The following is a 15,027-nucleotide window of genomic DNA, read 5'->3' on the forward strand; positions in this document are numbered from 1 at the left end:
CACATGTGCACGCACACAACAGCAACAAAACCCCAGCACACACACAAATGAAACCTTTTATTTTGTGTGGTAATTAAAGAAGGCAGATTTGGCCTCTTAAACTTTGTGAATCATGTGTTTTTAGACTTAACCTCCTTAGGGCAGGGGACAGAGATGAGTTTGGTTGGAGCTACTGAAGTTAGAGCACCTGTGTTATGTATGCGGTTGAATACACGGGTCTGAAACTCAAGTAAACAGGCCATTCTTGGGGAATAGATTTGGAGATCATCGTGAGCATGGTCTATGCAAAGGCTCCTTGGGGCCCCAGGGTTGCTACACAGCAGAATGAACAAGCAGAGACATGGGCTGTGTGTGGAGGCTCTCAGGCTTTCACGCTCCAACTAGACTTCCTTGCCTGAGGATTTATTCATTTGTTTTCCCTCACAGAAATGGCCTCCACCTTCAGCCCCAGAGAGTGTAAATTGTCCAAACAAGAGGGGCAGAACTATGGCTTCTTCCTGCGCATTGAGAAGGACACTGATGGCCACCTGGTCCGGGTGATTGAGAAGGGGAGCCCAGCAGAGAAAGCAGGGCTCCTGGATGGGGACAGAGTTCTCCGGATCAATGGTGTCTTTGTTGACAAGGAAGAGCACGCACAGGTGAATAGACACTTGGGGTTCTAGCACCTCTTCAGCCTCCACATCTCTGCCCACTATGACTTTGGGGGGGTCAGTGGAGCTTGGTTCTCTTGTGGCTGCCATTGGGCAGGATCTATCATGTTTTATGTTGGCCGGTCTAATTGCTTATAATGAACTGAGAATTGTAAAAAGTACTATGTGGCTCAGCGGGTAAAGGTGCTTGTGGCCAAGCCTCATGACCTGGGTTCAATTCCTGGGACTTACATGGTAGAAGGAGAGAACTGATTTCCATAAGTGTCCACATGCATGTGCCATGGCATGTGCCCTATTATAGAACCAATCAATCAATCATAAATGCTCTACTGTAATAGTGTGGTCAAACACGCACTGCCCAGTTGCTGTGTGCTAGCCAGTTTTATCTGAATAAGCTAGTGCCCTCAGCACAAGCCTGTGAGGCATGTGTGACTGCACAGACCAGGCAGCCGTGTGTAGGTGACTTAGCTTGTTAACACTTATGCAGTGAATATATGGGAGAGGTGGGTCCTGCCGCACTTCGGTATCGTTCCCCTTTCTCTACACCATGCACCCCGCCCTCCCACAGACCTGAGAAGCCCTGTTGTGCTCTCTCAACCTCCCTAATGCTTCAGCCCTTTAATACAGTTCCTCATGTTGTAGGAACCCCTGACCATAACATTGTTTTCGTTCCTACTTCGTAACTGTAATTTTGCTACTATTATGAATTGTAAATATCTGATATGCAGGGCATCTGATACACGACTTCTGTGAAAGGGTCGGGTCATTCAATCCCCAAGGGGTCACAACCCACAGGCTGAGAGCCACTGGTCTAGAGCATTCATTTCTGGGAAAGACCAGTCCTTGTAAGGGCTTCCTGGATCCCCACAGGGCCAGGGTTCCAGTCTAATCCTCCCCTATGTATTAGGAGTATTGAGGTGAAGGTGTCTGGTACCCCTCTGCTTAGGGTATGGGTGTCAGGTCAGCTGGCAGACCTTTAGGAACATAGGATGAACACCTTCCTCCTGCAGTTGGTGGGGGGTGGGAGGTGGTTATCAGGACACGGTAGCCTTTTACCATTTCTCCCTTCTTTAAAGGTGGTGGATCTGGTCAGAAAGAGCGGGAATTCGGTGACTCTGCTGGTTCTGGATGGAGACTCCTATGAGAAGGCTATAAAAAAACAGGTGGACTTGAAAGAATTGGATCTGAGCCAGAGGGAGCCAGCTTCGAATGATAAGAAACCAGGTCCTGTGATGAATGGGGCGGTGGAGACGTGCGCCCAGCCACGGCTCTGCTACCTGGTGAAGGAGGGCAGCAACTTCGGCTTCTCTCTGAAAACCATCCAAGGTGAGCTGGGGCCGGGGTGAGCAATAGCCTTCCGGAGGACCGAGGCTGTTAACGACATTCTCGGTAGTCGTTATGAATGCCCACAGCAACGCCACTCCCTCTTCCTTCGTCTCCAGTCCAAATCTTTCTCTGCAGTTGTCCAAAGAGAGATCCGGACTTTGGACATCAGCAAGGGCTGAGTGAAGTAGGGTCCCAGGCACTCTTTTCCTAGTGTGTGTCAGGCTGGCCCTTTGAGGTCAGGGGTTCAAGGGCTGATGCCTCTTCATTGTTGTGTATTCCCTTGGTTTTTCAAGACAGAGTTTCTCTGTGTAGCCCTGGCTGTCCTGGAACTCACTCTGTAGACCAGGTTGGCCTCGAACTCACAGAGTTCTGCCTGCCCCTGCCTCCTGAGTACAGGAATTAAAGGTATGCACTGCCACCACCTGGCTTCATTGTTCTTTTCTAGCTCCCTTAGGGTCAAGATGGAGGGGAGGAGGTTCCTAATGATAGCTACATTGAGTGAGACTGATCTCTCTTTTCATGGCCCAGAGAAGGCAAAAATTCAACAAATTTTTAGCATCTGTTACCACGTTACAAACCCAGAGCAGCTGTATAAACCCTGCCCTCCAGTGATATTATAATACTCTCAGTTGAAGCCTAGTCTCAATTGCCCTAAGATGTGTCCCTGACCTATGCCACAAAGGACATACTTGAGAATCCCTGACCCTTGGGAAGTCTTAGAGGCCCTGTTTCTGTGGTTTCAGAGGCATGCACCATGCTGCACTGTCCACTGGAATCTTTGTGTTTCTCCTAGGAAACCAGCCAGCTTGTTGGCCCCATCTTCAATTGTTAAACAGAGAAGAGGAGGTGGGTAGGTTCAGGAAAGATATTGACACATCTTTTCAGAAATCAGCTTTATTACGAGAAAGGGCCATGAGGTGAGTGTTAGCTCCTCACCTAACACTAGTGTTGTCCCGTCCACATTCTCTGTGGTCCTGGAGAGGCTGATGGTGGGCTGTGTTTGGTGGAAGACAAAGGAGAAGGCTATTTGACAATTTAACATGGTTTTCAGAGGTCATGCAAGAGATAGAAAGTAAAACCATGAGAGAGAGTATTATTAAACATCTGTATTATTAAACACAGTGGTGTTGAGGGCCAAAGAACCTTGGTGTTTTTAGAAATCTATTAATGGTAAAATAGTGTTAAAGAAAGACAAGGGCAGGTGAGCTGGTTCAGTGGGTAGAGGTGCTGGCTGCCAAGCCTGACGACCTGGGTTCAATCCCCAGAGCCCCACTTGGTGGGGGGAGAGAACCAAGTCTGACCTCCACATGCATGTTATAATGTGTGTGTGTGCATGTACGTGTGTGCGGGTGCGTGTGTGCGGGTGCGTGTGTGCGGGTGCGTGTGTGCGGGTGCGTGTGTGTGCGGGCGCGTGTGTGTGCGCGCGCGTGTGTGTGCGCGCGCGTGTGTGTGCGCGCGCGTGTGTGTGCGCGCGCGCGTGTGTGTGTGTGTGTGTGTGTGTGTGTGTGTGTGTATCTACACACACAAATTAACCTAAAAAGTCCAAATTCACAGTCTCCTCACTGGGCTCTTGTGCTGATGCATGCAGTGAGTGGTTTGTTAGCTTTATGGAGAGAATGTTTTCTTCATGACAAACTGCAAGATAATGGTGAATGTATAAGAAGCCAAGCAGCAATCAGCTTGGAGAGGGAAGCTGACACATAATCCCGTCAGGAATGAGGTTTATTAGGACGAGCGAGGGCCTCGAGGCCATGATGGGGCCTGGGTGGGGGACATTAGACAGCAGGATGTATGGAGAGTCAGACTCGGTGGGATCTTAACGGGAAGGGCAGGCTTCCCTTTGAAGCCAGGAGAGAGAGAAAATGGATGAACGAGTGAATGAATGAGCCAACCATATGAGAAGGATGGCCAGGGAGGCTAGAGGAACCTCTTCAGAGGTCAGCTCTCAGAGCTTTCTCTGAGCCCAGAACAAAGGGAGAGGTCTGGCTTTTCATGACCACCTAGGGGTGGTGAGGAGTTTCCCATCATGGAATTTAGTTCAACACAGTCATGTGTGGCCAGGAGCATGGAGGATGCCAGTCAAGAGCTGGCGAGTCCCATCATAGGTGCTTTTAACTCTGTTCCAGAGGGAGCTGCAGGGAGACCTTAAAGGTGCCATCCTTGTGTTCTAACGGGCAACAGGAGAACTGTTAATATTCAAGGAAGCTGAGTTGGTGGTGATCCTCCTTCTCCTTACAAGTACCGTAGATGAGCTACCCTCATGGGGTTGGGGATTTAGCTTAGTGGTAGAGTACTTGCCTAGCAAGCACAAGGCCCTGGGTTCGGTCCTCAGCTCCAGGGGGGAGGAAGCTACCCTCAGAACAGACGGAAATGTTAGCGTCTAGAAAGAATTACTAGCATTTCTTTAGGTTAACACCTAAACCACACCACACACATGAGCTCCTTCTCTTCCTCCTCTCTCCCGCCTTGCTGGGCTGCAGCAGAGGTCTGTGGACGCCAGCGGTATGTGATGTTAGGGGAAGGAACAGAGGCATTGACTTCTAATTCTACAGATGCAGAGATAGATGCTGTGTGGGTATGGATCAGTACTTTCTGGTTCAAGAGGCCAACACCAGACATTTTTAAAATTTCCATTGATGTGTGTGTATGTGTGCATGTGCTCGTGTGTGTGTGTGTGTGTGTGTGTGTGTGTGTGTGTGTGTGTGTGTGTGTTCATGCATGCCATGCTGAATGTGTGGGGGTCAGGGGACAGCTTACAGTTCTGTTCTTCCACTATGTGGACCTGGGAATTGAACCCAGGTCATCAGACATGACATCAGGTGGCCTAATCCTCTAAGTCATCTCACCGGCTTGTCACAGAGAGTCTCGCCTTTCCTTCAGTCAGAAAGACTTTCTCTTCAGACCAGCAGACCCGTGCTGAGTCACAGCAGTGCCCAGCTTCTGCTGGGAGCTGTAACTGAGTTGAGAGCTGAGGCAGATGGCAATCTGTGTCAGCTCCGAAGGTCTCCGGAGGGAACTCTTGATCGGCAGACGGACAGCTTTTCTGTGCAATAGGATCTCTCTCAACTCTTCTTCCAGGCAAAAAGGGCGTGTACCTGACTGACATAACACCTCAGGGTGTGGCCATGAGAGCTGGGGTCCTGGCCGACGATCTCTTGGTTGAAGTGAACGGAGAAAACGTAGAGAACGCCAGTCACGAGGAAGTGGTGGCGAAGGTAATCCTCAAAGGGCGCTTTTCTCCTCTCTCCTCCCGGCCACTCCACCGGAAGTGGTGGAGGTGGGTGGTAGCGCCTGCCTGGATGAGCTTGTGATGGAGAGCATCCATCTAGTTGTTTGTATCAACAGATGTCATGGGCGGGGCTAACAGGGCTCTGGGCCCCTCCCCCTTTCAGTTTCCATTTCTACGTTCACTTGCAGTCAACCACATCTGAAAGTAATGGAAACTTCCAGAGGAAACAGATGGTTTATAAGTTTAAACAACTGTTCCCACAATACACTGCTGTAATTGATTATGTGTTAGTCACTGTGTCCGACTTGTAAACTGAACTATGGTAGGCGAGGAGGAGACCGCACTGACTTATTACTGTTTGCCGTCTGCGGGTGGCTGCTGCGTTCAGTGACTGACAGGTGTCGGGCACAAGGACGAGGATGCTAGATACCTTCTGGATGGAGGTGTGGGTGGCAAGGGATGGATTTCATCACTGCTCAGAACAGAATACAGCATTACGTTTGTAAGCAATTCCTCAAGTCCATTTCCACACTCCGGATGGCCATGGGTAACAAACCATTCCTGCCGGGTGTGGGAAGGCCCCCAGCATGCTGACACCGGAGAAGGGCTCTCTTGTTGAGGTCAGATGGAGCCTCGGACACTGACCGACCTCTTGCCCTGTAGACCCTTACTTTCTTTTCTAAAATCCCATTCGGCCCTTCTCACCTGCACATCTTTCTGCTCTTTAAGAATTTGGGCTCCCACTTGAGTTCAGTTAACGTCTGTGCGGTTGGCTGTTTTCCCTCCAAGTAGCTAGATAAATACCAGTCAGGCCGGGGGAAGCATGCAAGCGCTCATGCTCAGGTTCCGGACCCGAGCCTTCTGCGCCTGCGCCGCACGGCAGCCTCTCCCCCCCCCCCCCCCCCCCCGCCGGGGGCGTTTGTGGAGGCCCCCGGCCCTCATCTGTGTGTCTTGCTGCAGGTGAAGAAGGCGGGGAGCCGTATCGTGTTCCTCCTTGTGGACAAGGAGACTGCCAAGCGCCATGATGAACAGAAGACACAGTTCAGGAGGGAAACAGCCAGTTTGAGACTGCTGCCCCACCAGCCCCGGGTGGTGGAGATCAGGAAGGGAAGCAATGGTTACGGGTTCTACCTGAAGGCAGGCTCCGGACAGAAAGGTGAGGCACCAGGCAGCAGCTCCGGCCCGCCAGGGCCCTGCAGGGGAGTAGGGAGGCAGAGCTGCTCACGTTGCCCTGGGCGGCCTGGTGCTGGAGTCTCAGTTTCCATAACAGAGTGGTCAGGCAGAGTTTAGGGTCTGGATAGGCAGGCGGGACTAACTTGGCTCTCTGAAAGAAATCTGAATATGGAGCATTTGCTGATTTCTGTGATGCGAATATCCCAACTTTTTCTGACTTTATGTTGCCAACATAATGGCCTTGAACACAAGGTTGAGCACGCTGCAAGCAACCGGCCTCTGGAAATTCTCTCAGGAATCTCACGCTGGGAAAAGAGAAATATTGGTGGGGAACGAGGGCAGGCACCCAGAAGGGACTCACAACTTATCAGACCACCTTTCGGGAGAGGGCAGGATGGGCTGGTGGTGCGTGGGGCCTTAACCTCACTTCAGAACCCTGAAGATAGACTTGAAGGTGACCCCTTTGCCCTTACCAAGGTGGCTATCTTGAGTAACTCTCTCCTTTCTGCTATTAATTTGGCTGTTTGGATCAGCTTATGGAGGACTAGTGGCTGAACTTTGCTTGTTGGGGCACAGGCGGGGACCCCCAAATAGGGCAGTGCCGGTCTGGCTTCGAAGGCTGGGAGCCTTTGTGCTCTGCACCCCCTTCCATCAGGGTCTCCCCGTGTACAGACTGACCTTGAACTTGGGGCCCTACAGCTTCCACTTCCCTGGTGCTGGCCCCTTTCCCTTCTGTGGCTTACCTGCTGGGTACGATTTGTGGCTGCAAGGACGCCCACGGACTTCCTAGGAACTTCTTAGCCTGCCACTTTGTCAAAAGTGACCATCAGACACTTTCAGTAAACACCAGGTTCCCAGTCTTTTAAGACCCTCTCATGGTTTGAGGCTGGGTTTGCTCCAGGAACAGGCTAGAGAGTAGATTTGAGGCCCCTGGGGTGCAGAGAGACTGGGGGAGTTGGATTCAGCATGCCTTTATACCTATTTCTTCAGGCCCAGGGATCCAGCAGAGACCTCAGCACTTATTTGCTTGGGGGCTTTCCTGGTGACTTTGCTCTGTGTGGGGAGGGTAGGTCAGGTCACCAAGGACATAGAACCTGGGAGCCCCGCCGAGGCGGCTGGCTTGCAGAACAACGACTTGGTGGTTGCTGTCAATGGCGTGTCCGTGGAAGGCCTCGATCACGACAGTGTGGTGGGAATGATCAAGGAGGGCGGAGACCAGACCACACTGCTGGTGGTGGACAAAGAGGCGGACAGCATCTACGGACTGGTAAGTAAGTCCTGGAATGCATCTATTCCATATAAGGATGTATGTTCACGCACATATTCATGCACTAGGGCGGGGCTCCTTCTCTCATGCCCTCCGACTTGGAGCTGAGTCCTTTGTCCTTCAGCCTGGAAGGGGCATAACAACCACTAAGGCCAAACTGTGGCTCAAATTGGTGGTGACAGGAGAGTGTTAAATGAGTTATAAATTCCTGGACTAAAAACTTTGAATTTGTATATCAGCTGAAGAATGACTCTCGCTGATCTGGGATAAGCTATGAAGAACAGGAATCTCAAACTGGACAGAGGCGGCCCGGACTTCTCAGAGCTGGCACAGGCGTAGATGGATTTATTTGGTTTTAGATTCATTTTTGTGTGCGAGTCTGCATGTATGTATGGGCATGTGCATGCCGGGGTCAGAAGCGGGCGTCAGATCTCCTGGGGCTGGAGTTACGGGAGGTTGTGAGCCACCTGTTGTGAGTACTGGGAACCGAACTTGGGTCCTCTGCAAGAGGTGAGTACTCTTAACCTCTGAGCCATTTCTCCAGCCCTGATAGTGGATGTGATACTGTTGTTGCTCAGCAGGCTTCTTCGGTCTTGAGTAAAGATCTAGAAAAGTTCATTAGTTTATTGTCGATGATTCAGAACCATAGCTCTCACCTCAGAAGGAGGAAGAATTTATTTTGGGGTTAAATTTGAGGGACCATGGTCCGAGAACACAGATTTAGGTTATCCCAAGTCCCACCATGTTCCAATGTGGAGGCAGTTGAATGGAGTTTTTATAGTAACAGAACAAAGAAAGGTATAAATCAAGGCCTAAAAAATACATTTGTGGAAACAGGCAGGTTACAGTGAGGCAGAGGCCTCAGATGCTGTGCGACAGCATGTAGCCCTTTGGCTGATGAAGAACAGATGTTGTTAGTACATTCTAACTTGTTTATCAGAATGTCTGAGGTGAGAAGGAATCCATTGTTAGGCTACAGTTCGTCCTAGAGAAACTGCTGGACCATTCCCACCTCTCCACAGTCCTGGAATTCTCCTTCACATTGTCCTCAGTAAACACAGTGTAAACATCACCAAGAACCTCACTCCCTCTTCGTGTTAAGGCTTTTTAGAAAAGATGCTATTATTTTTAAATCATGTGTATATGTGTGGTTGTGAGTGGATATGTGTACATGAGAGCATGTGCTCACAGAGTCCAGAAGAGGGTGCTGGGTCCCCTGGAGCTGGAGTTACAGGCAACTGTAAACTGTCTGATGTGAGTGCTGGGAACCAAACGGGTCCTTTGCAAGAGTGGCATGTGCTCTTAACCACTGAGCAGCTCTACTCCCAACATTTTATAATACTTTATCATGAGAACTGGGGTTCAGTCCAGTTTAGCAGATGTCTGGGGGCCACAGTGCCATCTGCCTTGCTGAATGTTGGCCACAGGGATAGATAATAGTCGTCTTCTGTGTGTTACGCAGTAACAGAAGCACCTCAGCGGCATGGCATAGGGAGGAAGAGTATGGGTGGTGACAATGGCCTCTTCTTATAGCTTGGAAACTAAACTTGGACACTGAACGACTTAGATACTGATCTGAGTCTCTGCTAAGCTGGGTATTTGAACTCAAGTTCTCCGACTCGATTCATCAGACCACACATGTTCTCTTAAATCTTGATTAGATTTTTCAAGGTGCTTTTGTAAACAAGATTAAAGAATTAATCGGATGGAAAAAAAAAGAATGGATTTGTTAGCTAGTTGAATAATCATACCTAGAGAATCTCTGGTGTTGGGATAATGTCAACCTGAAGAGAAGTCTCTAATGGTACACACACACTACTTGTTCCCATCCTGATTTATTACATTGGGATGGAGACATGTTTAATATATTTTCAGAGGATTTAAAGGAATGGTGGGTAATTGACAGGAGGATGTGATTAACATTCAAAACATCTAGCCAGGGGCTGGATCGATAGCTGCGTCCCAAGTTCTCGCCTTGCCTGAGGATCTGAGTTCGATCCCCAGCACCTCTGTGACGAAGCCAGGTGTGATACTGTGTGTGCTGGAGAGGTGGGGGCAGGATCCTGGGGCTCAGGGGCTGGCCAGCCTAGCCTCATGGGGGACAGACCCTGTCACACGAGAGGCAAGGTGAAAGGACACCCAAGCAATGACACCCAAGGTTATCTTCTGCACACACGTGTGTACCTGCACACCCACGAACACACGCCCTTCTAATCAGATGAGGAGGAATAAAAACGAACAAGACGGACTAGAGATGGTTTTTAAGTACTAGTTGAACTTGAAAGTAAACTGTCTGAATACGAAGTGTCGAGAACATATCTGGTACTCCAAAAAGCTGCCCCCCCCAAACAAAACAAAACAATTTAAGGTGACATTAAAGGAAACAGCCATGGAAACACTAGTAATGGAATCATGGATAAGCAGTCCTAAGCTCCAGCTTTCTTGGTTGTAAGGTAGCATGAGGGGCAGGGGAAGGACTAATTTAGTTACTATTTAGTGCATGTGGATGTCTCCCATGTATGGTCATTGAACATGTGGATGTCTCCCATGTATGGTCATTGAACATGTGGCTGAATCCCATGGATGGTGATTGAACATGTGGATGTCTCCCATGGATGGTGATTGAACATGTGGATGTCTCCCATGGATGGTGATTGAACATGTGGATGTCTCCCACGGATGGTCACTGAACATGTGGATGTCTCCCATGGATGGTGACTGAACATGTGGATGTCTCCCATGTATGACCATTGAACATGTGGATGTCTCCCATGTATGACCATTGAATTCATATTGTGTCCAGTTCTGAGAACCTATTCTGACAAAGTCCTGCAACCAAAAAGGTGGTGACGGAGGAAAGGGACAACACTGGGTGCCACCCTGAAGCAGGACAGGCTTCCGGGGAGAGGAGCAGCCTTGAGAACGTGACAGGTCGGCAGGCAGTAAATCCTCATCACTGCCCAGCCGAGTGCATGTTTGCTCACCTTTTTTTTTTTTTTAAAGAAAAAATAATTTGAAAGGCTGTTCCCATACTAAAGCACCAGGGAGCTATTTCTGGCTTAAGAACACCGTAGCTGTTAGAAATGGGGACACCTTGACTTCTGCAAGCCACTGTTTGATGTTGTACGTCGATGCTGCACTGAGGGTTTTGTTGTAACTCCTGAGGAACAGAATCTGTGGTAGAATGATGTCAGTGTAATCTTCCTGGTTTCGGTTAACTTGAGGGGAGTCTTCCCACTCTCCACGGTGGGCTTCTCGGGCTGCCTTGGGGGTGGGACGGATCTGAGATACAGTAGTAAGTCAAACACCTTTAACAGTTCCTAGGGCTAGATTCACAAGTGCTCCAGAGAGGGATAAAAGCCTTCCTGTTTCTTCTTTCATGCTGGGCACTCTGATGCCAGGGGTTCGTCCCCAGGCAGACACAGCTGTTCTGCCTGCCTGGAGAGCTCAGGGGTACCTGGGTGAGTGAGTCACCGATGAGTTCGCACATCTTCTAGCCTCTGCGGTGGAGCATTTGTAGACACATCTCTGAGGGCTGCATGGGGCTGAGCTGCCAGGCACCTGGCTTCTAAGGACGACATGGGCAGAAAGGCAGACGACCCCACATCTCACTTTTGCTAACTAAGCATCCACAGTGATGAGGTGGACAGTGTTCCTCACTGCTTGATGGCCTCCGCTTTCTAACAAATGACCTCAATTTAACTGCTGAGCAGGTCCAGAGCACAGCCAAATCTAGCCCCTAACTCAGGCAAAATCCTCAGCCAGCTAAGTTAAGTCTATTAAAATACAAATTAAAAAAATAATCAGGGATGGGGACTTAGCCCAATTGATGAAGTGCTTACCTTGAAAGAGTAAGGGCTTGAGTTGGATCCCCAGGACATATGCTCAAATGCTGAGCATGGTGGCACAAAACTGAGTGCCGGGGAAGCAAAGATGGACCCCTGGGGCATGCTCGGCAGGCCGGGCTAAACCCCCGCGTGAGCTTCAGGCCAGGGGGGCTGTCTCAGAGTTAGCAGGCGTTCCTAGGATAACTACACAAAGGCATCAGGATGCGTGTGCTCAAGCATCAGAGTAAAGGAAACAGTTCGTTTCCTGTTTGTTCTCAAGACCACGGCTATTGCTTTCTCTGTGGCCATGCAAGTGAGAGGGACCAGAGTATTTATAGACAGGAGGAAGCGTGGCATGAGAGAAGAGCTAAGGTAATTACAGTAAACAGCAAAGTAAGTTGGCATTACTGATGCCAGCCCTGGAGATGGCAAGCAGCTGAGGGATGGAATTCACTGTCGCTGCTGTATGTGGTCACCTCTCCCGTTATCAGTGTGTGGAGTTGGTCTTTTCTGATGTCTTTGAGTCTTCCGTTAGTCACAAAAATGGTTTGTCTTTTGGTTTTTAGAGACAGGCTTTCTCTGTGTAGCCCTGGCTGTCCTGGAACTCGCTCTGTAGACCAGGCTGGCCTCGAACTCACAGAGACCCACCTGCCTCTGCCTCCTAAGTGCTGGAATTAAAGGTGTGCTCTACTACTGCCCGGCTGTCTTTTAGACAGTTTTACTGAAGGGCAGGGGACAGGAGGACTTGGATTAGCCCCTCGGAAGTGTTCCCCACGGAGGAGTGTAGGCCGTGTTCAGTGATCTGCCTGCTTTTGTGGAGTTAAGCTAGCTTCTTCGTTAGACAGCTTTGGGGTTTGGTACAGAACTCTATACTATTCTATCTTATGCACTTGTATGTGTGTGGATACATATTTCTACCTTCTCTGGCTGTGGCAGAGAAACTTCAGAGTCTACAATCAGACATGTGTGACACCCTGTATATTAAGTCATCATGTTTAATGAAGTGTAACTGCTCATACATGTATTTTTTTCCCCTTTATTTTCAACAGGCTCGTTTTTCTCCACTTCTCTACTGCCAAAGCCAAGAACTGCCCAATGGGTCTGTCAGGGAAGCTGCAGCTCCTGTCCCTGCTCCTCTGGAGGCCACAAGTCCAGACACTGCAGAGGATGAGGAGGATCATAAACCCAAGCTCTGTAGACTGATCAAAGTTGACGACAGCTTTGGCTTTCACCTGAATGCCATTCGGGGTCAGCCAGGCTCCTTTGTCAAAGAGGTATGTATGGGAACTGGTCCCAGCAGCCGCGAGTCAGGAGGACGCTAGTCAGTCACACTCTCCACCTCCAGGGGTGCTACCGTCTGCTTCTGTGCATGTCACGGTGCCTGTACCCTGTAGGGACAGCCAGTGAGACCTCTGCAGCTCTCAAGTTGGGATCACAAGACGGGGGCCAGATGCCTCCAGCCCAAAGATGTTCAGTATGGTGCTTGGCCAGTGTGGAGTAGAGGGGGTGTGGCCCCTCAAGGAGAAAGGTGTGGTTAAGTTTTCAGGAGGGAAGCTGCCTGGCACACTCTCACCCATGTTTGGAACTGACACTCAGAACTTGTGCTCACAGGTACAGGAGGGTGGCCCTGCGGACAAGGCCGGGCTGGAGGATGAGGACGTCATCATTGAAGTGAACGGGGAGAGCGTGCAGGAGGAACCCTATGAGAAAGTAGTGGACAGGATCAAGAGCAGTGGGGAGCATGTCACTCTCCTGGTCTGTGGAAAGAAGGCCTACGACTACTTCCAAGCTAAGAAAATCCCCATCGTTTCCTCCATGGCTGACCCCCTGGACATCTGTTCTGATGACAGAGGAGGAACGTCAGCAGAGTCAGAGCTTGACCCCCACACAGCAAGAGAACGAGTGAGTGGTGACCCACTTCTTGGGAGTCGGAACACAGGGTTTGGGAGAGGAGGTAGGACGGGGACAAATTTATTGTCTTCTTAGAAATGCAGCCTCGGTGTGGAGCCCAGGCTGATCTAGAACTCGCCACCCTCTTGTCTCAGCCTCCTGAGTGCTGGGATTGTGGCTCATGAGGTTATTTTCTTAGCATGTGGCTGACAATCAGTAAATGAGGATTTTATCAGAATCACGACGGAGACCATCAGAAGAACCAGCTTGGTTCTGCCGCACATCAGCGGATTTCCTGGCTCTGTGCTTTAGCTTGCCTACCTATAAAACAGGGATGATATGTACAACCGTTTTCAGAATAAAAGTATTTGAACAGTGCCTGGCTCACAGTGAGTAAACACACAGAGATGGTTAGGGCAGTATTTTTTCTAGTCAACTTTTTCTTCACAGATGAACTTGAGATTCAAAAATGAATTGATGGCCAAGTTCATAAAAGGAAATTTACCGGAGTCAGGCTTTTGATGAAAAGTCTCACTACACTTTTCCTTTCCATTGTATTATTTCTACTGATAGATTAGCAATGTCAGTTATGGTGCTATAGTGGTCTTATAGAAAACGGATTACATATATACAATCATATAGATATAGACGAGAACTTCGTTTGTGTTAAATAGGAAGCCAAGCATAGATGTCAGACCATGTCTTCTCGGAGTGCACGGCTCTCCTCCCTGACTTAAGCATGCAGTCTAGAGCAGGCCAGGCTCTCCTGCGGCTCACACTCTGCCCGGGTAAACCCTCGGTTTTCTTTTCACAGACTCGCAGCACAGCCTCGCATTCTTCTTCCAACTCTGAGGACACAGAGATGTGATGAGAACAAACGGTGATTTTTGGCTACTGGATTCCTCTTACATGTCCAGGAACTTCCTTTCCAAGGAAGGAGCCCTCTGCTGGCCCCATTAGGCCTCTAGAATCACTCATTCCACGTGACGGTCTGCTGTTGTAAGGGCTGCTCAATTTAGCTGGAGGGAGTGGCCAGGTTCTTTCTATGTGATATCTGCCGAAGTACAACTTTCCATTTTTGCTGATGAAACCTTCTGTTTGCATCTTGAGCACCAGAGATGATTCGTTTGTGTATGTGTGAGTGTGGCTAATAAAAGTTCCAAGCAGACATCCTGTTGGAGGTGTGTCTCTGTAGCAATGCTGTGGCTAAGAGCATTATTCAAGTGCTTTGGAGTTGGCTGCAACTTTCCTGCTGGCTAACAGGATCTGGATTTGAACAGTGCCTTTGTTCTGTATGAACATTTCATGCTTCTTCATCTGCATTTTTCTATTTCATTTCTAGAAGCCCAACATGGCAAAGTACACACTATGACCTTAGTAATAAAAGGAGACTTCCAGGCAATATATTTCCGAATTTTCTTATATTGCATTTGAGTATTAAAAAACATCGCCTTCCTTTTATGGTCGGGGAGGGCTGTGGCAGCTAACAGCTACTCACTGTCTCAACCCACACCACGAGAGGCAGAGGGAAAGACAGCCTGAAGCTCCACCACTGGGCTAGTGTAAGGCATCCACTCTTCACTAAGTTAAAAGGAACTTTAAAAAAAGGCATACCTAAAATCTTTTGGTAAAATGTATTTCAGTTGCCTATCATCCCTTTCCCAA

General features: G+C 49.3%; 1 protein-coding gene across 1 annotated transcript; it reads left to right on the forward strand.

The window, feature by feature from the left end:
* The first annotated feature begins 428 nt into the window (after positions 1-428).
* On the forward strand, positions 429-14,530 carry Pdzk1 (PDZ domain containing 1). Its single transcript, XM_059265923.1, has 8 exons — positions 429-638; positions 1,727-1,976; positions 5,055-5,191; positions 6,166-6,361; positions 7,449-7,645; positions 12,522-12,746; positions 13,084-13,374; positions 14,177-14,530. Exons 1-8 carry the CDS (start codon positions 429-431, stop codon positions 14,228-14,230), a joined length of 1,560 nt encoding a protein of 519 aa, XP_059121906.1. The 3' UTR covers positions 14,231-14,530.
* Positions 14,531-15,027: the final 497 nt, after the last annotated feature.

The sequence above is a fragment of the Peromyscus eremicus genome, chromosome 6 (assembly GCF_949786415.1).
Source record: "Peromyscus eremicus chromosome 6, PerEre_H2_v1, whole genome shotgun sequence".
Taxonomy (NCBI): Eukaryota; Metazoa; Chordata; class Mammalia; order Rodentia; family Cricetidae; genus Peromyscus; species Peromyscus eremicus.

Bases quoted from the DNA above. Each gene is read 5' to 3' on its own strand.
- Pdzk1 (XM_059265923.1), top strand. From the start codon at position 429: ATGGCCTCCACCTTCAGCCCCAGAGAGTGTAAATTGTCCAAACAAGAG. The intron at 639-1,726 runs GTGAATAGACAC...CCTTCTTTAAAG, and splicing joins ACAAGGAAGAGCACGCACAG to GTGGTGGATCTGGTCAGAAA. The intron at 6,362-7,448 runs GTGAGGCACCAG...TGGGGAGGGTAG, and splicing joins GGCAGGCTCCGGACAGAAAG to GTCAGGTCACCAAGGACATA.